At 45.8% G+C, this 23,202-nt stretch overlaps 5 protein-coding genes across 8 annotated transcripts in view; 3 read left to right on the top strand and 2 right to left on the bottom strand.

The window, feature by feature from the left end:
* The first annotated feature begins 35 nt into the window (after positions 1-35).
* On the top strand, positions 36-1,213 carry LOC117591440 (probable NADH dehydrogenase [ubiquinone] flavoprotein 2, mitochondrial). Its single transcript, XM_034284707.1, has 3 exons — positions 36-195; positions 336-854; positions 908-1,213. The coding sequence occupies exons 1-3, from the start codon at positions 157-159 to the stop codon at positions 1,121-1,123; spliced, it is 774 nt and encodes a 257-aa protein (XP_034140598.1). The 5' UTR covers positions 36-156; the 3' UTR covers positions 1,124-1,213.
* A 352-nt stretch (positions 1,214-1,565) lies between these two features.
* LOC117591439 (chromodomain-helicase-DNA-binding protein 1) lies at positions 1,566-3,814 on the bottom strand. The gene is made up of 4 exons (XM_034284706.1): positions 2,994-3,814; positions 2,786-2,929; positions 2,196-2,689; positions 1,566-2,118 (listed from the first exon to the last, which is right to left on the bottom strand). The coding sequence occupies exons 1-4, from the start codon at positions 3,612-3,614 to the stop codon at positions 2,097-2,099; spliced, it is 1,281 nt and encodes a 426-aa protein (XP_034140597.1). The 5' UTR covers positions 3,615-3,814; the 3' UTR covers positions 1,566-2,096.
* Positions 3,815-4,622: 808 nt separating this feature from the next.
* LOC117591443 (protein penguin) lies at positions 4,623-7,096 on the top strand. Its single transcript, XM_034284708.1, has 5 exons — positions 4,623-4,999; positions 5,087-5,789; positions 5,858-6,260; positions 6,331-6,782; positions 6,856-7,096. The coding sequence occupies exons 1-5, from the start codon at positions 4,707-4,709 to the stop codon at positions 7,036-7,038; spliced, it is 2,034 nt and encodes a 677-aa protein (XP_034140599.1). The 5' UTR covers positions 4,623-4,706; the 3' UTR covers positions 7,039-7,096.
* Positions 7,097-7,098: 2 nt separating this feature from the next.
* Positions 7,099-8,152, bottom strand: LOC117591444 (putative peptidyl-prolyl cis-trans isomerase dodo). The gene is made up of 3 exons (XM_034284709.1): positions 8,005-8,152; positions 7,563-7,886; positions 7,099-7,465 (listed from the first exon to the last, which is right to left on the bottom strand). Exons 1-3 carry the CDS (start codon positions 8,060-8,062, stop codon positions 7,356-7,358), a joined length of 492 nt encoding a protein of 163 aa, XP_034140600.1. The 5' UTR covers positions 8,063-8,152; the 3' UTR covers positions 7,099-7,355.
* A 2,297-nt stretch (positions 8,153-10,449) lies between these two features.
* LOC117591431 (ecotropic viral integration site 5 ortholog) overlaps positions 10,450-23,202 on the top strand; it is a 30,694-nt gene continuing 17,941 nt past the window's right edge. For all 4 annotated transcript variants that reach the window (XM_034284693.1, XM_034284692.1, XM_034284695.1 and 1 more), the window contains exon 1: positions 10,450-11,032. The gene's annotated coding sequence lies outside the window, so the exon portion shown is untranslated. The remainder of the gene's footprint in view (positions 11,033-23,202) is intronic.

The raw sequence follows: 23,202 nt of genomic DNA, 5'->3' as shown, positions 1-23,202 counted from the left end.
TCTTAGCACATATCGAAAACTTTGGCCGCGCTGAGCAGTGCTGTAAAGCGTGCGCTGGAACAGCTGTCAGCGGTGCTTGTTGAAAACCGACTATATTTCATATAACAGCAAATTTTCACTTGCTTCGTAGAGTTGTTCCGCCTGGGAAACACCAAAATGCTGACGAGTTGTGCCTCGAAGACGCTGGCCGCCGTGGTAAGTAGCCCAGCAGCGCAGGGCGGCCGCCCCACCACTTGCCAATGAAACACGGAAAGCCAGTCGCCTCCGTGGGTTATATAAGTTACACTAGAAAAACAATAACATTTGACATTCTGTCCCATCCGAACGTTTTGCAGCGCGGCGGCATGCGCGCCATTGCCACCAGCGGTGTCCAGTGCAGCGACAATCTTTTCGTGCACCGCGACACACCCGAGGATAATCCCAACATACCGTTCGAGTTCACGGCGGAGAACAAGAAGCGCGTGGAGGCGATCATGAGCATCTATCCGGAGGGTCACAAGCGCGGCGCTATGATCCCGCTGCTGGACTTAGCCCAGCGCCAGTACGGCTGGCTGCCATTGTCGGCCATGCACAAGGTGGCTGCGATCCTAGGCCTGCCGAACATGCGCGTCTACGAGGTGGCCACCTTCTACACAATGTTCTTGCGCAAGCCCACCGGCAAGTACCACATTCAGGTGTGCACCACAACGCCCTGCTGGCTGCGAGGCTCCGACGAGATACTCGAGACATGCAAGCAGCAGCTGGGCATCGGAATCGGGGAAATCAGCAAGGACAAGAAGTTCACCATCTCCGAGGTGGAGTGCCTGGGTGCATGTGTCAATGCGCCCATGGTGGCGGTCAACGATGATTACTATGTGAGTGGGGTACAGGCATAAATATACAGCTAATATGCAACCGTTTGTTGCAGGAGGATCTGACCGCCAAAGATATGCAGGAAATACTGCGGGACCTAAAAGCAGACAAGATTTCGCCATCCGGTCCACGCAATGGTCGCTTTGCTAGCGAGCCTAAGGGCAAGCCCACTTCATTGACCGAGGAGCCAAAAGCGGCTGGTTTCGGTGTCCAACGTTGCATCGAACTCGGCGATGAGACGAACGATGACAAAGAGGGCCCTAAGAAATAGGAACCGTAAAGCCCGTTCTATACACTGATTGTCGAAAGAAAAAGTGAAATAAACGCTAAGCAACTCAAAGAAAAAAGGTTAAACCCACAATCAATTACACTTGCATCATTTTTAATCCACCAATTGGCAGCCTAAAAGTTAACTATTTCGCTAATTGCTTTGTACATAGAAAGAGCAGAGAAAGAGAGGCACCTTTTTATTGTTCTTGCGATTCTCGGGCGTTCTCTTTTGCACTATTCGCTTGTGCGTCTCGAGTCGAGCCGTCAACTTGAGGTACGCCCTAAACTGGCTGTTGCTATTTTGCAGAATTTTTCAACTTGGACAAGGCTCGGGAATCAAGCGAAACAAAAGTCCCCTCACAAGAAGTCCAGTAATAGTGCGAATACGTGGAAGAGTCAATAACTATTCTGGGTGTTTTGGGGTGTTTTTGTATTACATTGTGTACAGTATATTATTTATTAATTATACATAAAAGAAGAGCGAATCGTTTGCACCTTCAACTACACCTTCCGCTGGTGTAACTGCATATATGCATGCATATGCAAACGGGTAGTACTACGAGGATAGTACGATGCAGAAGCTTACAGACTAATGCCAGTGTTATCTGTGTCTTCGAATGCCTCCGGTCCCGCCCGGGCCTGTCCCCTCCAGAGGCTGGCTTTTTACATTTAATTGCTGGAAATTCAACTTTCTCTCTTGCGTTGTAATCCATCATTTAAATTGCTAAGTTTTTTTGCTGTGGGATCTGTGCATCGATTTGGGGGTGGTTGGGGAATTATGTTCGGGGTGTATGCTTTGGCTTGGATCTTCGTGCCAGGACATCACGCGGGCGTACTCGCGCACATCAAAGGAAAAATGTTTGTAGTTCTATGCAAATTTAACCCGGTATCTACGCCATCGGTATGGGGTGTATGTAGATGGGGAACTGCAGGCGTTTGCTTTTCGCCGTTGTCTTCCCCCTCTAGGCCGTATCTCACTCCTCCCCATAAAAGACACTGTGTGCGAGTTAAGGTATTAAGTGGTGCATTAGAATCGAGCAATCAGCGACCGATTTTGTTTGTTCTATTCTCACCGATTCTTGGCAGCTGCCCGCTTGGACGAGCGCTCGATGCGATTCGCTATATTGGTGCGTGGATAGCACTCGTTAACCAGTCGCTTGGTCTTCTTGGGCGATTCTCGCAGCTCCTTGACATCAACGTTGTGCTGCGAGACGAGGCCCCGCTTGAATTTCCGAATCAGACCCTCGCAGGAGAGATTCATTTCGGGCTCCCATGTGTCGTCTTTGGCGCCGAAACCCTTCCAGCGTATACGATACAGGCCGCCAGCCTCGTCATCGTCAACGAAATCAATGATACGCTCAACCACCCATTCCTTTTTGGGATCATCGGTGGACTTCTTACTGGACGATTGCTTGCCGTGTGCTGCCTTCTTGCCCCCAGCAGATTTGCCAGCAGCAGCAGCTCTTTCGAATTTTAATGATGCTTCTTTTTTGGTCTTTACCTTGACATTGCCATTGTCATTGCCTTTGCCCTTGCCCTTTAACGGTCCGCCTTGAGTTGACGTTGCCTACCAAACAGAACGTGAGAGCGAGAGAGAGAGAGAGAGGGAAAGAGAAAACGAGCAGGGTAAGAGGAAAATAACTTAGAAAGAGACGGGGCGCACCTTTTTGCGGAATTCAGCGATCAGAGCATCGCAATTTAATTCACTTTCCGGCTCCCATGTGTCCGAGTCGGAACTGTAGCCCTTCCAGCGTACCAGAAAAAACGAGGCGCCACGCACCTTCTTGTGGCCAATGATGGCCTCCACCTGGAAATCATTTTCAGAGATTAAAACCAAGTCTAAGGCAGGACATCTGCTATGTTCCGCTGACCTCGTACTCCTTTTCAAGATCGTGCTGCTTGAAGTCCGAATCATCATCGGACTTGGCCAGCGACTCATCATCGACAGCGTCCTCGTAGTCATTGTCTGAATTGGCGGCAATATTTTGTGCGGCTGCCTTCTTTTTGCTATTGCTGGCTTTGCCTTTCGCTGCCGCAGCTGTGGATGTCGATGGGGCCGTGCCTGACTTTGTCGATTTGGGTTTGGCCTGTTTGCGCGGTTTTTTGGCCGGCGGACCACCGCCAGTAGACTCGTTCGAATTGGAACTCTTTCTGCCATTCAGCGGCAGATCGTCGCTATCATCGGAGTCTCCATCTATAGACTTGGACTTGGATTTCGATTTGGCTTTGGTGGCAGCATCAGGGGCGCCGCCCGCGGCTTCGACGCTGGCGACCATGACCGAGGACTTGCGTTTTTGCTGATTGGAGCGTTGCTTTTGGGAGGAGCTGCCGCTGAGCGAGGATGCGGCATCATTCTTATCGGAGCTGCCGTCCTTGGAGTCGATACCATCGTCAGAGTTGACGTCGCCATTGCCGTTCTTCTGTTTGGCCACGGCCTCCGATTTTTTGCGGCTCATTTCTTCGGCCACCTTCTTTTTGCCTAGCTTACCCATTATTCGTTTGGATGGTTGTAGGTCGTTTTCAATTGTTTTTTATCTAATTCCGGGTCCTCAGTGCGCAAGTTTGAGGCCGCCAGAACAAATATTTCCGAAATTCGTTCCTATTTTTTGCCGCGAAAAAGAAAAAACAACAGTAAATGTGAAGAAGAGAGCTATTTGCCGTGGTATTGGCGAATGTACAGTAGAGTAAAATTACAAATACAACTACAGCACTGGCTGCTGGCACGAACACGGCGATGTTTGCATATCGTATGTATCTGTCGATAACTATCGCCCCGGCTCGCTCCCTCTCTGCGTCCCTATTACACTTGATGAGATGTTTGTGAGATTAATGCTGCCTTTTTATAGCTATTTCTAAATATATTCGAACGGTTTTTTCTTGTTTTTTTGGCAAGATTGAAGTTTGGTGGCAGTTATACAGGAAATTATGGTTTATATAGTGTGAATTTATTGTTTCTATGTATATGCTGCCAGTGGTACTTGAGAATACATATTCAAATGATACATATGTACTTTTCGCTCCCACTACATGCGCTACCCAGAGGGTACTTAATGCTGGTCTCACGCTCTTTTAGTGAAGTGTACTGACGAGCAACAATAATTAAACGATAGAAAAATTTTGTTGTATACCCTATATAGTTTAATTTTTATTGATAATTCAGAATTTAAATTATATTAATTTTTTTTGGTATTTAATCGCGAAATTGGATGGTTGCACCACTAACCTATACTATATGGTTAGTGGTCGCACTGACCAGGTACTTTAGATTATGTTGGGGGAATATTAGAAAACCAAAATATTTTACTGAAAATTTTGAACTCTAAAAAGAGTTGTTTGCCGAACGGACACCGACGAATTATATTATTATTTTTTTTTTTTAATTAAATCGCTATTCAAAATATGCGAATTATATTATAAAAATGCTACGTTGTTACCCCTTTATTTTCTGGTATTATTTGCCTCTCAAGAAATGTTAGCTGTGCACAAAAGACAAGACCTGGTCACACTGCACCGCCAGCACGTGTAGGAGACATTATTTTTTTGTTTGACTTCAAAGTTTACCTAAGCGTCATATAAAAGCAAACATGGTCAGTTCCAAAGAAGCTGACAAGACCCGGCCGCCCCGTCCAAAGCCGAACTTAAAGCCTGGCAACAAGAAATCAAATGATAAGTTCAAATCCGCACCGAAATTTGGCAAAAAGTCAGATGGTGGTGTTAACAAATTTGCTGGCAAACCAGTGTGCAGTGGGGAGCCCGAGAAGCAGGACTGGAACAAGTTCAAGCTGGAGAAAAAGGAGCTCAAGCTGAAGCGCAAGAGCACCCGCGACACCTACGAGATCACCAAGGAGGCCAAGCAGATGTACGAGAAGCTCCGATGGTAAGGCAACACACGCACGAGACGGCACATAGATTTCAATTCTTCCCAAATTAACTGTCACTGAACTTGTCACTTGTCACTGAATAGCCGCAAAACCGAAAACAAGGACCAGCTGGTGGAGCAAATGTTCAAGATTCTCAATGTGGGGGACACCATTTCGAAGATAGTCAAAGCCCACGACACAGCCAGGGTGCTCCAGTGCATGCTGAAGCATGCCACACCGGCTCTTCGTGTCGAAATATCCGACAAGCTGCTGCCCTTCGCCGTCGAGATGTGCCAGTCGAAGTACGCTCAGTTTTGTGTCCAGCGTATGCTTAAATACGGCGCCTCAGCCACCAAAAGTAAGCTGGTGGACAGCCTCTTCGGGCACATTGTCCGCCTGGCCGGGCACAGCATTGCCAGCGGTCTGCTGGATGTTATGTACCAGGGCGGCACGCGTCAGCAGCGCACGCATATGCGGCAGGAGTTCTACGGGGATCTGTATCGGAAGGCCAAGGATTCGAGTGTGAAAACACTGAGCGACACCTACAAGGAGGCCACCAACATGAAGGCCTCCATTCTGGGCTCTGTCAAGGCCAATCTGGATCATGTGGCCAATAAAAATCTGGTGGACAGCTCCCTGGTTCACTGCGTAATGCTCGAGTATCTGCGTGCCTGCGAGGATGAGGAGGAGAAGCTGGAGGAGACGGTCACCGCATTTGCCGCCCTTGTGCCGCACATGCTCAGCACCAAGGAGGGCAGCGAGGCGGCCGTCATTTGCTTCTACAAATCCACTCCCAAAAATCGTCGCGTAAGTGAGCTCCAAGGCGCTTACGGGTTTCGTTATTTCAATGCCGTCTATTCTCTCGTATTTTTCAGGCAATCATCAAGAACATTAAGGAGCATCTGCTGAAGATAGCCACCCACGAGCATGGCCACGTTTTTCTCATCTCGCTGCTGAACGCCCTCGATGACACAAAGGCCACCAAAAAGGCCATTTACGATCATCTGCATGGCGATTTGAAGCAATTGGTGGGCAATCAATATGGCCGCAGGGTTGTCCAATGGCTGGTGGCACCGGGCGATACCACCTGTTTTCACCCCACATTCATACGCGTCATCGAGGAGGGACTGGCGTTTGGAAAAAAAGAAAAGGAGACGCGTCGCAAGGAAATATTCGAACAGATTGAGGCGCCCATTGCCGAGGCCATTGTGGAGGACGCTGCCTTCTGGCTGTCCAACAGTCACATTGGCTTGGTCACAGCAGATATTCTGAATCACAGTAAGTTACACAGGATGGTCTCCTCTCTAGCTCTCTCTCCTGCCCATTAATTACATACCGTCTCTTGCAGTCCAAGGTGTCTCCTATCAAAAGGCTGTGGAAGCTCTCGCTCAACTTGTGGTTCAGCCGGATTGGCGCATAACAGCGGACGCCGATGGTGCACAGCCGTCACAGCAGAAGAAGGGCCATCAGGATTTGGAGGATATCATTTCTGAGGCCACAAAGCAGCGCAAGAAACTGACCAAAATCGAGGAAAGCAGTGACGACGATGACGATCAATCAGAGCAGGAGGAGGATAAACCTGACAAAGAGGAAGCCGAAAATGGCACTGTTAAGCCTAAACGGGCCAAGAAAGAACCTAAACCTACAAAGGAAGAGCCGGCCAAGCCGCTGGTCAAGGGCATCGAGGAGGCCGGCATGCACATTGTGCTTAAGAAGATCCTCAAGAACGATGGAAAGCAACAGGTCGAGGAGGGGCAATCATTTGGCGAACAGATACTGAAACATTTGACCAGCGATGGGGTAAGTTAATGTCTCTCTTTCCGTTTTCCACGTGCCTCTTAACTAATTTTTGTGCCCCCCTTTTTGCTCGCAGCTCAAGGCCTGGCTGTCGGTGAATCGTGGCTGCTTCGTTTTGCTGAAGCTTGTCGAAGAGCGACCCCAACAGCTGCAAACTTGCCGCACGGCCATCCAGGCCGAGCCGGAGGTCAGCCAGCTGCTGAGAAGCCAGAAGACTTTGGGGGCCAAACTACTGGCCGGCAAACTGAACATTGGCTAATGAAAATCAATTCGAAACTACAGTTCTATTTTGAAATGAATGTTGGTATTTTTGTATATGTTTGTTTATATGTTTGAATTTATCCCTTCTAATGGTGCGCGCAGCATTTTCGTAGGTTTAAAATTTTAACTGGGATCTGGGAAGCGACTTAAATCCTTTTACATTTTATCCTCATGGACCGCCGTTTAGCTGTTCTTTCTCCTTCTTTTCGTGCATGGAAGTAACCTTCAAGCATTAATTTTCCTTCAGCTGTAGCGCCTTTGTATTGTTTCAACTTAATTAATAATTGTTTTAATTTTCATGCTTATGCTGGGTGCCTAGGACTTGCGCTGTATGATGTGTAGGCCCGAGTCGGTATCCACAATGCCCGAGAGTTGACCTACATTCAAGGCGAAGGCGGCTTTCTCGAAGGGTGGCTGCATTTGACCTAGATAACCGGAAATGACGCAGTTACGATTTGTGAGCTTCAGGGTCATGTCATGCCATGCAAAAATAAATACACAAACTTTTCTGTCGCGACTTACCGCGTCCAAACTTGCCGAGATCGCCGCCGCGCTTGGCCGAACTGCAATCGGAATAGGACCGGGCCAGCTCCTCGAATGTCGTCTCCTGCTGTACGATCTTGTTGCGATAGACCTCGAGTAGCAGCTGGGCCTCCTCTTTGGTCCGTGTGATATGCTGCTCGCGCCACGAGCTCGGCCGTCGGCTGCCCTTGTGCTTCACCAGCAAGTGGAGGCACTGCACCTCGGCCGGTCCATCGGCAGCGTTCGAGCCCGACTTTTTGGCTATCTCGGTGGGCTGATCCCACTGCGACTCCTTGGTGTGCACGTTCAGATAATAGCTAAGACCTGCGTGCGTTTCACATGTTGCAAATTTGTTGCAAAAAAAATAATGATTTTACCGGTCATCAGAAAATTGTGTACCAAAACTGTTTAACGTCAGTTTTTTTTGTTTAGATTTGCTCACCTGTGGAGCGACTTGTGCGCTTCTCCCAGCCATCAGGCAATTGTTCAGCATCGGGCATTTTAAACTTTATTAAGTTTTTTATTTTTTCGCGAATCAAATTTTTTTAGTTTATTGTAGTGATCGGCAATTTGGCGATAAGTAAAGGACAATGTAACCGCGGACTTATCGATAAGATGTACCGCCTGACCCTTAATAAAATACCTTATTGGCACGCTTGCTAGCAAAATGTGCAATATATTTTTCCTAGCAGCAGAGTGTGACCAGATGTGAAAACTCATTCCGAACGGTCACACTTATCAGGCAGCTGTGTTGTGTTTTTTTTACCTATTTGAAAATGTGTGAAAATTGAATAAAAGGTTAATAAAACAATGAATGCAAAATGGATCCATGCAGGAGATAGCTTTTAGTGGGATTGGCGGCTCTTGCATGATCGAAGGAGGAGGATTTATATGTAGTCGTTGCACTTATATTCACGTTTATTTCTTTATATTTATTAACACTTATTTATTTCACCAAAAAATATAAGTTGAAGAGGCGGGAGTAGGCGGACGCGCCACCAAGATTTAGTGTAGGGATTAGTCGTAACTACGCGGTCACACTGCAAGCACGTGGGGAACATAACCTCTACGCCAGGTAAGTATAGGAGCAAAACTGAAACAAGTTACCTATCTCGAAGTGGCGATTTCCACCTTGTAAAGGCGGGCGGCCAAATAATCCCCCTCTACCCAAGGGTAGAGCGGTAACATAAAATATCAACAACAACAAAATAGTGTAGGGATTTATAGTTAAGTATATATTTAGTTTTTGAGTTAAATATTATAACGTTTGAAATGAAGTGCTAGTGTGTTTAGTATGGGCGGGGAAAGGGGACCACAAAGGCGAGAAGGAGAAAGGCCGCCGCACTTGGGAGAGGAGATTCGTAGTTGTTTTGAGTCGGATCTCAAGTAGAGTACGCCCGAGGTAGACCATCGGCACCTCAAACTGGTCCACGTCTGTGTCGAAGAGATGATTGTCCGTTAGATGTAGAGTAAAGTCCGTTGCATTGATTTTGATTTGTCGTTTTGCTATCGTATTTGTTCGAGATGTCCGAAGAGTTGGTTTGTTGTGCGACCTGGGGGCCTGGGAAGAAGTCAGCCCTGGGATGACTGGCTAGCCGGCCTTGCCCCAACACCAAAACAGGTTCGTAACAAAATTTGATTAAACCCATATCTGCAGGAAAGAAACCAGGAGAATCGTTTGTCTATACAGTATTATAAATCATATAAATATGTGTGTATTTATGGAAACCCATAAAACAATACCCTTTGCATATTCCGCAGTTTGAAAATATGACAGAGATTTTGCATATGTCTTTGAATAACATCTGCAGCTGTGCCAAGGAATATTTGCGCCCTTTGCAAGGTTGTTAAACGGCGCATCCAAGCACCCTTCCTTTTCAAAATTGGATAGTTTTGAGTCAAAATCGCCTCCTTCGCCCCTCCACGGCATGACCCTGTGAAGCAGTACGTGGTCCCAAAAGGAAAACAACTTAACCCATTTTGTTAACAGCCCAGCCCGGTCTGTGTCTTGGCAACATGAAGATACTAGCGTTCAAATAAGTTAAACAAATTAAAAATGCAAATAAATTCAATATAATCTCATTAATCTATAATAATTGTTTCCTTTTTTGCCGTTTGATGGCCTTAAGCTCGTTTAGAAGCACGGTGGTCATTTATCTATCAACTTCAGTGGCATTGTTGCCTCCATTTGCTTGATAACTATACTCTCTGTTTGCAAGGTACCCTCTCGGAAATTAAAACAGATCTTTGTTTTTCGAGCTGCTAGCAACACTCCAACGAATATCTCACAAATACCATGAATAGCACTCAAATACTATCAATACCACGAAATACTATCGGCTGACTTCTTGATTTAATCGGCCTGTTTTTTTTTGTCGATCTGAGTCCTGTCTGGCGTACAGCCGCTAGGAAGTAACGCAAAATTTCTTATCGGCTCCATACGAATAGCCTTCCTGAATTTTTTTTAGTGGCCCCTCGATATGAGTACTAGGCTTTACATATAATGATTTGTTTTATTGACCCTAAAAAGCTAAGTACTGCCCGGCTAGAAAGTAGTTTGTGTTTCACAACATTTCGAATGCGAATATCATCCCTGATGTTTCCAGCGGCCCCTTTTTTTATGATCTGAGTACTTGGTTTTATTTTGCAAACAATCCAAAAAAAGTAATGAAAATTGGGCAATGTTATGTAGAATTGATTTAATAGTCAATCTAGTAATTTTAAATAGAACATTAAAACCGAGGACAATAATTTAAGACGTACGCTATATTTACGGTACATTTTTAAAATGAGAAGGTATAGTTCGGTATATTTTTTATGGTTGTGCGGTATATACTATCGATAAATGCGTGGTCACACTTATTGTCGTGCACAGATAAACAGATATGGTACCCAAACAGATTTTGGGCTGGACCTGGAAAAATAGACAGAGTCTAGTTGGACTGTCGTAGTCGTGGATAGCTAAACAGAGTAACATACTCCATTGAATGAAAACTGCATGTTTTTTTTTTTCGAGTGCTATTTTACTGAAAAGTGATCTCGAAACACACGGCCAGAAACAGATAAATAAAAGAAGGAGGTGGGAGAGTGTGAAAGAGGTGTGTGCGTGTCTGCCTGTGTACGTGTGTTTGCGCGCAAGTGTGAGGAGGAGAAACAGAGTGACGTTTGCAAAGTTTGTGCCTTCGTTTCGGTATCTCTGTCTAAATGTTGTGTGTGAAACAAGAGCAAAAAACCAACTTAATGGAAGAGGCATCTGTAGTTTGGAGTTAATTCGTCTGCCGATTCCCATGGCACTTGCAGGCAGAATTTCCGATTCCTAGATTTGTGTCTGCTGCTGCTTGCGGGCTGTTAACGGAGCGACGGTGACAGCGATAACAACAAAAGAAGAACAGGCAACCACCCTTCTCCATCCCGCTCGAGAATTCATTCACATTAGTGAAAATTATCAAAAGGGGAAGCGAGAAGGAAAGGTAAGTTGATCGAACTGTTCTATTCCAGATTCAAATATGCATAACTTAGTGGACGTGTGTGCGTGTAGTCTGCCCCAGTGCATCGCATCTCCATTATTATCTTCGAAAAAAAAACTTTCTTTCCGTCTTTTATGACTTCTTTTCTCTCTTGTCTGGCCTCTCGTGTGTGTTTTTTATATACATATACATACATATTTTTTGTACAAAAACAAATTTTTACAAGACCGAACGGTTTTGTTGGCAATTTCTCCAACACACACGAACATATGTAGTACAAGTTGTTGTATTTTCTTCATAAATATGTACATACATACATATGTATTATATGTACATATTTTCGTGCATTAATGTAATTAATTACACGTGTTCGCTTGCGTTTATCATCATCATCAGTCATTCCGCCATTTGCAGCTTCCCCAACAACAACAAATTTTAGCCCTGCCCTTGCTCTACCCTTCTCCGTCAACACCCTATCCTGTTCGTTGACTGTCTCTATTACTCCCATGCGCTTCCAGCACATCAGCTGCTCTCTGCTGCTTTTGTAACTTTGTCTTTCCTTCTAATCACCCATCCATAACCTGCCACCACCCTCAACACCGCTTGGCGTGGCATCTTGATCTAAAGTTCTCTCCCGATTTACCTTGCTTTGCGCATGCGCGTTGCCACCTTGCCAACACCTTGCAAGCATTGCCGCACCGTCGCACCACGGCGAAACGCAACGCAGTGCTGCCGTCTTGCCCTATCTAACTATCTTTGTGTACATACATATGTATGTATTTTTATACCCGGTACTCGAAGAGTAAATAGGGTATATTGTATTTGTGTGAATAACGGTTGTATGTAACGCACAGAAGGAAACGTTCCGACCCCATGAAGTATATATATTCTTGATCAGCATCAATAGACGAGTCGATAGAGCCATGTTTGTTTGTCCGTCTGTCCGTCTGTCCGTCTGTCCGTCCGTCTTGTTTGTCGGCTAGTTCTCAGAGACTATAAGAGCATTGTATTTCAAAAATTACCCCGCCCCCTTCCGCCTCCGCAAAAGGGCGAAAACCTGCCAAACCTACAGTTTTGAAGATAAAAGAAAACTAAAAACGACATTCCGTAGAGAATGGCCATATCTATCAGATCACCTAATTGGGATTCGATTGGATCATTATTATAGCCAAAATGAAGAAATTAATTTGCAGTGGCTAAACCCACCCTGTTCCGCAGCTTTTGTTGTTCTTTTTACATTCTCTCATTCACACTCTGATTCTGCTTTACTCGGCCCCTGCCTCTGCCGTCCCTCTGGCTTTGCCTCTGCCGACTTTTAACCCACCCCGCTTATATTTGTTTTTTTTTTTGCGGGCGCTGCCTCTGCCTCTGCCGCAAGTCTGCAGTGTATGGGTCTAGGGAAGGGCGGCGAGCTAAAGGAGCGTGTTGGCGTGAGAAGTGTTGTTGATGTATATGACAGATGAAGAAAAAATGGTAAATTTGACAAATAACCGCTAAGGTGCAGATGTAGTACTGAGTGCCGGGTATAAAAGTTGTGACGCGTAAGAAGCGTCTAAAACGTTCCTTCTCGTCTTTTTGTATTCATTCGTTTATTCCTTCTATTCTATTTTCTTGCTTTAATACTACATTCTTACACTAGTGGCTATAATTTAATGCGGGCCGTATTTGGGAGTGGGAGTGGGCGCCCAACGCGCGCGGTACTGCCGCAAAGCTTTGCTTCGCACGCTCGAAGGTTCCTACTCCGTCTCCTGCTTACGCCTCCTCTCCAACACTCTTAGAGTTCGAATAACGCTAGAGGCGAACTCTGCGGCCGCTTCCCATGCCCTTGGCTCGGCCAGCATGATCGGCACCAAGGTCTCGGTAGAGATCCTGGCGCCTACTACTGCCTCCAGGCGGAGACGCTCGTGATCAAACCTTTGGCATTCGAAGAGGACTCCTCCACTATGCCGGTGCCGCACGCTGGGCACCAGTCCTCCGTGTCATGGCCGAAGCGCTTGAGGTAGCTGCGAAAGCAGCCGTGTCCACAAAGCGCCTGGGTGAGATAAAAATCTACCTGGCCGTGCTTCCTCACGATCCAGTCTTGCCGCTTCGAGATGAGGGAATATGTCCAGCGCCCCTTAGTTGAACCGTCCCACTGGGTCTGCCATCTACTGATGCTCTTCCTCCTTGCTGTAGCCTTCAGCTCGGTTCTTGTCGACTCGCTTCCGCCGGCGGTATGGATCTCTTCTCTTTCTCTTATCAGCTCCCTGAGTGGGACTTGCCCAGCGATGACCAGCGCTGCTTCGTCCTACACAGTCCGGAACGAGCACGCGATCCTTAGGGGACGCCTCGCATGTGGGTCGGCCTGAGCGGCTTTCGCCCACGCGGGTGCGGCGTACAGGATCTGCGAAGTCACAACACTCGTCGGGAGATTCCGCGTTGCCTGCTTCGGGCCTCTGGTGTTGAGAAGCATTCGCGAGAGCGCTCCTGCGGTTCCGCTGGCCTTCCTCTGCACGTACTCCAAGTGCTCCTTGAAGGAGAGTCGAGTGTCGATGAGCACCCCGAGGTACTTAATTGCCCTCTGCGAGCGTATCGTAGTGCCACCGACCTGCGCACTTGCTGTTTCTACAGCTTTCAGATTCTGATGCCGTGTGGGTCCGGAGGGCGCTTGCGAAGGCCTGTGTCCTTAGCGTGACCTGCCGATACGCCTTCCTTTGCTGCGTAGGGGCTGCTCTTCCCCGATCCGGTCCGCCAAACACGCACTCGATGGCCTCGTGGTCGCTAGCGGTGTAGGCGTCGCTGATTCTCCAACTGGAGTTTCTGGCCCACGCGCTGCTGGCGCATGTGATGTCAATGACTGACCCCATGCCTCCCCTGCTGAACGTTTGTTGGGATCCTTCGTTGAGCAGCACCATGTCCAAGGTGGCGAAGGCCTCCAGCACCGTGCGTCCTTTAGCGTTGCTTAGGGAGGATCCCCACTCCCTTAGCTCAGGAGTGAAGTCGCCCCCGACCACGACGCCGCTTCGTCCTCGCAGGTCTCCGATCAGCTCGTCGATGATTCGGCTGAAGGTCTCCAGCGGGAGGCTGGGCGCCAGGTAGCAGCTATAGACCCACTTACCGCCTACTTTGCCTCGGACGAACCCATCGGCCGACTTTATGTCGCAGATCTGGGGCATCTCCACTCCACATGTCCACAACGCAGCTCTGCCCGAGCCATCTGTGGCCCAGTTGCTGCAGCTGGGAACCCTATAGGGCTCGCTGAGGATTGCCATCTACGATCCCCGCTCACGCACCGTCTGTTGCAGGAGGTCCAGCGCGGCAGTGCAGTGGTTCATGTTGAGCTGGATCAACCGCATGTCTTGCTGCGTTGACTGAGCCCGCGGCCGGGAAGCTTTTGCTGCCGGCCTGGTGCCAGGCCGCATTTGATGCAGCAGCCACTCCTATCTATTGCACTCCTGCAGCTGCTCGCAATGTGCCCAGGTTCCAGGCATCTGTAGCACCTCGGAAGTCCTCCTCTTTCGCGGATCCTGCAGACGGTCCAGCCGATGCGCACCTGTCTCCGCTGCATTACTGCTTTGTCCAGGGAAAAAGGCAAGCTGACCACCGCCGTTGGGACTCCGCGTAGCCGCGTCGCAGGCTTCGCACCCTGACTCGTCCCTCCTCTATGCCGAACTGGCTCGTGATGGCGGTACAGATCTCACGCTCTGTCGCTAGGGAGTCGAGATCGCGGATCTCCAAGACGACCAACTTCGAGTCCTCTGTCAGCGCACGCACTGCCGCTGCGTCGCCAAGTACGCGGGCGATGCTCTCTTTCATGGAATCCGCGCTCTCTGAGCTGCCTTTTGCCACCTCCAGCAAAAGATTGCCGTTGAAGGTGCTGCGTACCCTGGAGACGCAGCTTCCCAGGTCCGACAGCTGGTTGTCCTCCCTCCTGGTCACCATGGCCAGCACCTGTACGTCTTGCCGTCCTCAGGCACTACGACCGCGTCAGGGCGTGCGCGGTGCGCTTTCCTGGTCTACTTGGCCACTACCCTCCACCCGCTATCATGGTTTTCTAGGCTCTCTTGTTGGCTGGGGCATTGTGCGTCGCCTTCTCCTCGTGTGGCTTTATCTGGGCCTTCCTCTGTTGCTTCTTGGGTGCGCTTTTGTGACCTGCTGGGCGCATACGCGTTGGAGCCTGCTCCCCAACAGGGCCATCCGACACAACGGGCTGGCTTAGCCTTCGCCACGGCTCGGTCGTTGTCTGCTGCTCCTTGTCCGCGCTCTGAGTGCTCTGTGCGCATTTCGAGCAGAGGACTACGCCCTCCGCGATCTCCTGAATGTCGCTGCTACCCGCTGCGGCTGCCTGGTTTGCATCCTGTATGGCCGAATGCAGCATCTTTGTGCGCACGAACAGGCTTCTGGTCGCCTCCTTTATATGGCGCGTGCTCTTGTCCAGCATCCGAGACTTAATCTCCTCCAGAAGTCTACCCAGCTCCGCTAGGTTCTGCGATGCCTTATTTGGCGGCGTCGATCTCTGCGATCTCGCCGGGCTTGCGGGGTCCCGAACCCTTTTGGTTGTCTCTTTGGGTTTATCTTCAGAACCCTGAACTGCTGCTGGCGTTGTCTGTAGTACCGGTGTACCGAACGGGTGTCCCGTATCCATATCTGCGCTATATCCGCTGCGTGGCTACGTAGTCCGTACTAGTGGGCTCCCTCGCTGGACACGGATTTCACCTTGGCTTCACGATGGGGGATATACCGCCCCTCCCCGGTCCCCGACGTCACGTTGACCGGGACACCGCTTGAGCGGGGAATCGGAGTGTGGTCGGATCCGTGACCTTTTCGCACTGCCCCTTGTGCAGACTTTCCAAGCCTAGAAATTTGGCCTGAAAAATTTGTAACTTTGCGCCACCTTATCATATGTATGTACGTACGAGTATGTGTGAGCGTGACTGCGCTTTATTCAATTGTTTATTGTTTTGTTCTTCTTTTCTGTCCTCTATTTAAATCACAATCATTAAAATCATTTTGTGGAACACATGGAGCACGCAGAACGTCGTCATCATGTTAATGTTCATCATAAATCTACTTGAAAGTGCGCGCGGCTCGAGTTGGGCATCGCAGTCCCCTGTCTCCACTGCGTGCGTGGGTGGGTGCTGCGATCTGTCAATTGTCATTATCTTGTGAAAGGAAGGTTGGAGCGGGACAAACAGCCTTCAAACATTTTATTCTCTTGTCCCGTGTCTTTTTCTGGGATTCAAACGTTTCGGGGTTTTCGAATAGTATATCTTGTATCTTTTAAAGTGTTTCTGTCATATTTTTCCGACTTTTATTTATTTGCATAGTTTTATCATCATAATTTTCAAAGTTTTTTTCACTTTTTTCGATTTTTTTTACGATTTTTATTGTTGTTATTGTGCACGTGCCGTGGTATGCCTTGCCGTGCCACATGTTTCCTTTTGAAGCGCTTTTTGATCTTCGTCACAAACCCGCCAAAACAAAAAAAAGTGTAAAAAAAAAATTAGCACTTGAGGCCATAATAATGATCTAATCGGATCCCAATTTGGTAATCTAATAGTTATGGGCATTCCCTACGAAATTGCGTTTTCTTTTATCTTCAAAATTGTAGATTTGGGAGGTTTTCGCCCTTTTTGCGTGGTCGGAAGGGGGCGGGGCTAATTTTTTAAATACACTGGTTTCAGTGTGAGCATATAGCAGTCTGGATGCTGTGATGTTTCTCTTGCTCTTATACTCTCTGAGAACTAGCCGACAAACAAAACGGACAGACCGACGGACGGACAGACGGACAGACAGACATGGCTCAATCGACTCGGCTATTGATTCTGATCAAGAATATATATACTTTATGGGGTCGGAAACGTTTCCGTCTGTGCGTTACATACAACCGTTATTCGCACAAATACAATATTTTAACCATTTACTCTTCGAGTACCGGGTATAATGAGCAGCAGCCGGAAGAAACGGTAGAGAGAAAAACAACAGAGGGCGAACGGTCCCGCTCTGACCCTCCTCCGCGCTCTCCACCAGCGTCAATTATTGCGAGATTTACCTGCCGCAAATATTGGAAGATCCAACAAAAAAAAACAACAATATAAACTCCACAATTCAACTTCAATGTCCAATATCCGTGCCAATCTCCAATCACAGCCGTTCATATTTGTGCGTGTGTATGTGTGTACGTGCTGGTATTTCATGTATTTCGAGATTCGAATTTCGAGTTTCAGCGTTGCTGCTTTCTTTTTGGCTCAGGCTTTCGTTTGTTGTTGCCGCCAACGATACCCTGTTGTGGGTAGGTGAAATAGGGGTATACCGTAGTTGGGAAATTTCAGGAACAGGAAATAAGGGAACGGAAAGTTATTTTTAACAGCTGGACAATAGAAAGATAGATTCATCTATCAGATCACCGAAAAATCGGGATCGAATTGTAGCCAGAATGAAGAAATTCATTTGCAGTGGCTAACCCACCCCGTCCAGAAGCCTATATTTGTTTTTTGCACATTCTCTCATTCACACTCTGCTTCGCACAGTGTGCGGCCTCTGCCTCTGCCGTGACTCTGCAGTGTGTGGCTCTAGGGGAGCGGGGCGAGCTAAAAGTGCGTGTTGGCGTGAGAAGTGATATATGTAGATGTAGAATAAGGAAAAATATAAAAGAAAATAAGGAAACTGTAAAATTTGGAAAAAACCACTAGTACTACTGAGTACCGGGTATTAAAGTTGTGACGCTTAAGAAGCGTCTCACACGTCCCTCCTCGCTCTCTCTACGCCCACTCCATTAGTTGCTCTGTGCCGCTTGTGCCACTGTCCTACGCTTGCACTTGCTCTCTTGATCGAACCACTCTTGCTTTCTCAGATAAAGATTTCATTCTTTTATTCATTGCCCCTGTTACGCCTCCGGTCCACTACATTCCGATTGAGGAAATCAACGATACTCTTATCGCATCTTCCCTACCCAGTCGAAAACACCGCCACCTGCTTTTGGGTCTTTCTTGATGCTTCTGGTAGTTTTTTTTGGTAACCCCTATCCATCCGGGGTCTCTCTCCACTCGAGTTTCTTGTTTTTTGCATTTAAGAATATATTATTCAAAGGTTTTCCATTATGCATTATGATATTCGTGTGATATTCGATTACTCGTGTGTTGAACAGTTTTGGGCAGGAATGGTAATCAATATAAGTGTTATGCAAAAAATTAAACGACAATGATTAACTGTCAAGTTATATCGAAAAACTCACAAGATAATGATCTGGTTTGAATTATACTATACTTACTCAATCAAAAAGAATTATTTTTGAGCAACAAAATAAAACTCAAGAAATAATGATTAGACGTTGATTTATTTTGTGGAAAACTTATATTTATTATTGTTGGTCTGAGCTCACGGATGAAGAATAAATTTAACTTTTCCATTTGTTACGTAAGAATAAGTCAAAATTGAAAGTTGAGTTTTATTTTTGAGCAAAAAAAACGACTAATCATTATATCTTGAGTTTTATTTTTGTGCTCAAACATAATTATTATTGATTGAGTAGTAAAGTATAACTCAAAACTAATCATTATACTGTGAGTATTTCGATATAACTTCAACACACTCAAATCATGGTGGATATGCATAGATTATCCTTTAAGATGAATATTGGCATATGATTGAATGATTTTTTTATTTGAATAATTACAAATAATCATTAATTGCAGTCCCTGGTTATGGGAGTTTAATAATTTTTATAACACTTATAAACGAAACACAAATTGGATAAAATGAAAGTTGGCCCCAAACAAAGATTTTGATCGGAGAAAAAAGACAAGAATTAAATATAATTATTTTTCTTATTTTTGTGTGCCACTCAAAGTGAAACGTTTCTCCTTTACTTACGAGAACAGGTGGAAAAAGTGAAACATTTCCCCTAGAAATTTATTCACTTTCGGTGTACATTATCTTTTAAAGCAAAGTTTCACTGTAATTGAACGTCTCCATTGGCTTCTGACGTCAAAGCCTTTGCCAGGGGCTTGGCGCCAATGCAATGCAAACAATAAAAATTGGGTTAATGAGAGTGTTTGGGAACCAGGGTTTGGCAGTGTGTGTGTGCGTGTGGGCGTGGCATTTATAAATTTTTGATGAGTGAAGTTATAATTACATTGGGGACAAACGGCGCACAAAGGATGGAAATGACAGGACAGGCAGAGAACCCACAGGGACACAGTGATATCACTTTGGGGAATTTCAATACTTGAGATTTCCTGATGCCGCCGTGACTGTATTCAGAAATCCTCCCTGGCATGACTCCACACCTGAAAATGCGCTTATTGAGTGCCCTGAAATGTGTGTTGATTTTGTTTTTGTGCCTAAAGTTAGCAATAAACAAAAATGAACTTCCCCACTAATACTGCGAATGCCCCCACGGTGGCGAGTGGCGGGTGGGTCATCTAATGTATTATTCATTCGTCATTAAACAAAAAAAATCATTGGCTAAAAATTGTGTGATTTGTTTAAAAGAGAGTGGGCGAGAGATACGGAGACAGGGGCTGCGGTTCAGGGAGAGCAGCAAATGTCAGCGTAAAATATTCAATATCAGGTTTCTGACTAATCGGGAGAAGAAACAGCGTCACTGCAGCGATGGATGGAGAGAGGTGCATTTGCGAGGCAGATGAAGTTAAAGCATGCCGAAGAGATTGATACCCCATAAATTTGGATTAAGTTTCCAAATAACACAAACAGAATTTAACAGATAGGGAACTTAAGAGAGCTAATGATTGAGAGCAGTCGAAAAGTACAGACGTTTTTGGAAGGAGAAAGCGAGCATCATAATATATTATGCATCATAATACATATATTTACCGGATAAGAGCAGTTAGGAAATACGGCACACAAAACAAACGAAACGAGAGGGGACGTGTGAGACGCTTCACAACTTGTAAACCCGGCACTCAGTACTACTTCTGCACCTTAGCGGTGTTTTGTCAAATTTAGCATTTTTTCTTCATCTGTCATATACATCTACAACACTACTCACACCAACACGCTCCTTTAGCTCCCCCCCCCNTTTTATAACTTAAAAAAAAATATATTTGATTGACTCAGCGAATGATTGCTTGGTTAAAATTAATATGATAGGAATCGTTCCAACGTACAATTGCATTTCGCTTAGTACTTGTTGCTTCATGATTGGAGTTGGTCCAGACCTCTAGCAGCGCTGCATGAGCGAACAAAGGCATCTGCAAAATTTAAAATTTTCCGAAAAGGGGCAAAAACGGGCAAAAATAAATTACACCACATGATTCTATAATAATTTTTTAATAACATGTTACTTAAACCTCTGTGCAGGGATGTGCTGTGCAAAAGTAATATTCCACAGAACACACGTGCAATTATTAATACCAAGCCAAAAATATACACGAACAAAACATTGGACAATTAAAAAACTACACATAACTATCAAAAAACATGTTTTAGCAATGAATTGAAATATCTCGACCTATATTTGAGTTACACTTAAAGCTGCAAGTTGCTTAATGTTTACCGCACTTTTTCACAAGTCAAAGCATCTCAAAATCAGACGACTTTGAAAGCGCGCAAAAAATGTATGGTACTCCGTAAAAATCTTCTACACCAGTTTTATTCTATCTTGATATTCAGGAATCAGAAAAGTAATGTCGCAGTCAAATATTTAACCAAAACGAGAAGGGACATGTGAGACGCTTCTTACGCGTCACAACTTTTATACCCGGCACTCAGTACTACATCTCAACCTTAGCGGTGTTTTGTAAAATTTTAAATTTTTTCTTCATCTGTCATATACATCTACAACACTACTCACACCAACATGCTAGTTTAGCTCGCCCCCCCCCCCCCCTCCTCCTCAATCCCACACACTGCAGACTCGCGACAGAGGCAGAGGCAGCGCCCGAACGCAAAAAAAAAAAAAATAAGCTGCGGGACGGGGTGAGTTAAAAGTCGGCAGAGGGACGGCAGAGGCAGAGGCCGAGTGAAGCAGAAGCAGAGTTTGAATGAGAGAATGTGAAAAGAACAACAAAAGCTGCGGGACAGGGTGGGTTTAGCCACTGCAAATTAATTTCTTCATTTTGGCTATAATAATGATCCAATCGGATCCCAATTAGGTGATCTGATAGATATGGCCATTCTCTACGGAATGTCGTTTTTAGTTTTCTTTTATCTTCAAAACTGTAGATTTGTGGGGTTTTCGCCCTTTTCCGGGGTCGGAAGGGGGCGGGGCTAATTTTTTAAATGCACTGGTTTCAGTGTGAACATACAGCAGTCTGGATGCAAAATTTGATGGCTCTAGTTTTTATGGACAGACACGTCTCAACCGACTCGACTGTTGATGTTGATCAAGAATATATATACTTTATGGGGTCGGAAACGTTTCCTTCTGTGCGTTACAAACATCCGTTATTCCCCACAAATACAGTATAACCTATTTACTCTTCGAGCACCGGGTATAAAAAGCCAGACCCACCGCAAAAGCCATGGCCAGGGAGCCAAGCCGAAACACACATTAAATGTGGCTGGCGTGCGCGGCAAGTGGCTGAAGGAGAACTTTTTTTGAATGAATTAGACTGGAAATAGTGCAGAAATATCTGCCGAGTGTGCACTTCCATGGTCCGAATTTACATGGAGTGGTTGGCTTAAGTGTTTTCGTGTGCTACAGGCTGCAGCAAATACACAAAAGAGAAGACAAGTGGCGCGGGCAGCAGGAAGCAGACAGACAGCAGACAGACGCAATAATAAAAGAGGGAAAGCTCATGGGTGCGTGACAAAATTGTTAACCAAATGCAAACTCCATGGTATTACCTATGTTCAATGGGTCTTTTTTTTCATCACCATTTACTGTTGCACAGTACCCAGTCCTCCTTTCACAGTATGTGAGAACGTAAAGAAATTAACGACCGTTTAGTAACTAAAGCAAACTAAACAACGACAGCGTTTCAATAGCGTTACTTCTTTGTGAACGAGGGGGCGAGAGTGAGTGAGAGGGGGCGAGAGACGTGAGCTTACTGAGCGGTACACTGCTTTGTTTTCTCGGATGGTTATATTGCCATAAACCTTGACCTACGAGACTTTGAACGGATTGCAGCCTTGCCGTGACGTCAATGTCGGGCTTCCAGAAATGGGGGTAATTCGTGACACATTCACACAGCGCTGCCGATGTTTAACTCACATATTATTTATTACCGACGTACCGAATATAGCAGGAAATATATTTTTATTAAGTTTCATTTCAAAACATCTTGGAAAACTGATCGATGAGCAACGCCGTTCCGGGGACACGGGACACTCGCGCGACGAAAAGTTTACCAGAAACATAAATTACCCATAGGCCGTCATTTCCAGAACGAAATGTGCACCAGAAATGATTCCCACCATGGCCTAAAAGTATGCTTTGGAAACGTTTCCAGTGTACCGGAGTTGGCCTGTCCATAGGTCTATGTGTTGTTTGAGTTTATGATAAGATTGCAAATATAATCAATCGCTATACACCCTTGAAAAGCTAGACCTCTTCGAAGGCAATACTAGGGGAATTACTTTCAAAAGAGTGACCGCTTCATATTTCCATTGCAATTTCAAATGGATGTGTTGAATAGTTATATTTAAGGGGTATCCAACAGAGAGTTTCGATTGTCATTACAGGAATAATTGCTGCCGCGGACTTAAGTACCTGTCAGAGATAATTTCTGATATGATATGTTGATTCATAGCGACACAGTGAAAGCTCTAAGCTACTTGACACCCACCCAGCCCGCAGGGCAAATATGTACAGACGGGACAGAGCATTCACTATTTAATATAGATTATGTGTGCTTTCGGTAATCCCTTTGGCATAAGCTGGTCGTCGAAGTTTGAATTTTAATGGGCATCCCTCTTGAACATCGGACCGATTGCCCCGAGTACTATTTCATTGAACACAACTGTATGTACATACATACATACATATTTATATGTATTTTGTTTAGTCTTTTATTTGCTTTATCTTGGTCTTAAAATAATAAACAGTTTGCAAAAAAAAATATATTTTAGTGGAAACCAACATAATTGATTACACTACTCGACAAAATACACCTTTTTCTTTCCTCTTCAAACCAATCCGCCTTTTCTGATAGGCTTTTTCTGGGGGCTTTAATTTTTTTTTTTTAAGATCTGGTTCTTTTCCGTGCCAGAAATTATTTTAACAAACTGTT

This window comes from Drosophila guanche, unplaced genomic scaffold (genome assembly GCF_900245975.1).
Source record: "Drosophila guanche unplaced genomic scaffold, DGUA_6, whole genome shotgun sequence".
Classification (NCBI taxonomy): Eukaryota; Metazoa; Arthropoda; class Insecta; order Diptera; family Drosophilidae; genus Drosophila; species Drosophila guanche.
This window is presented reverse-complemented; position numbering and strand designations above follow the sequence as displayed.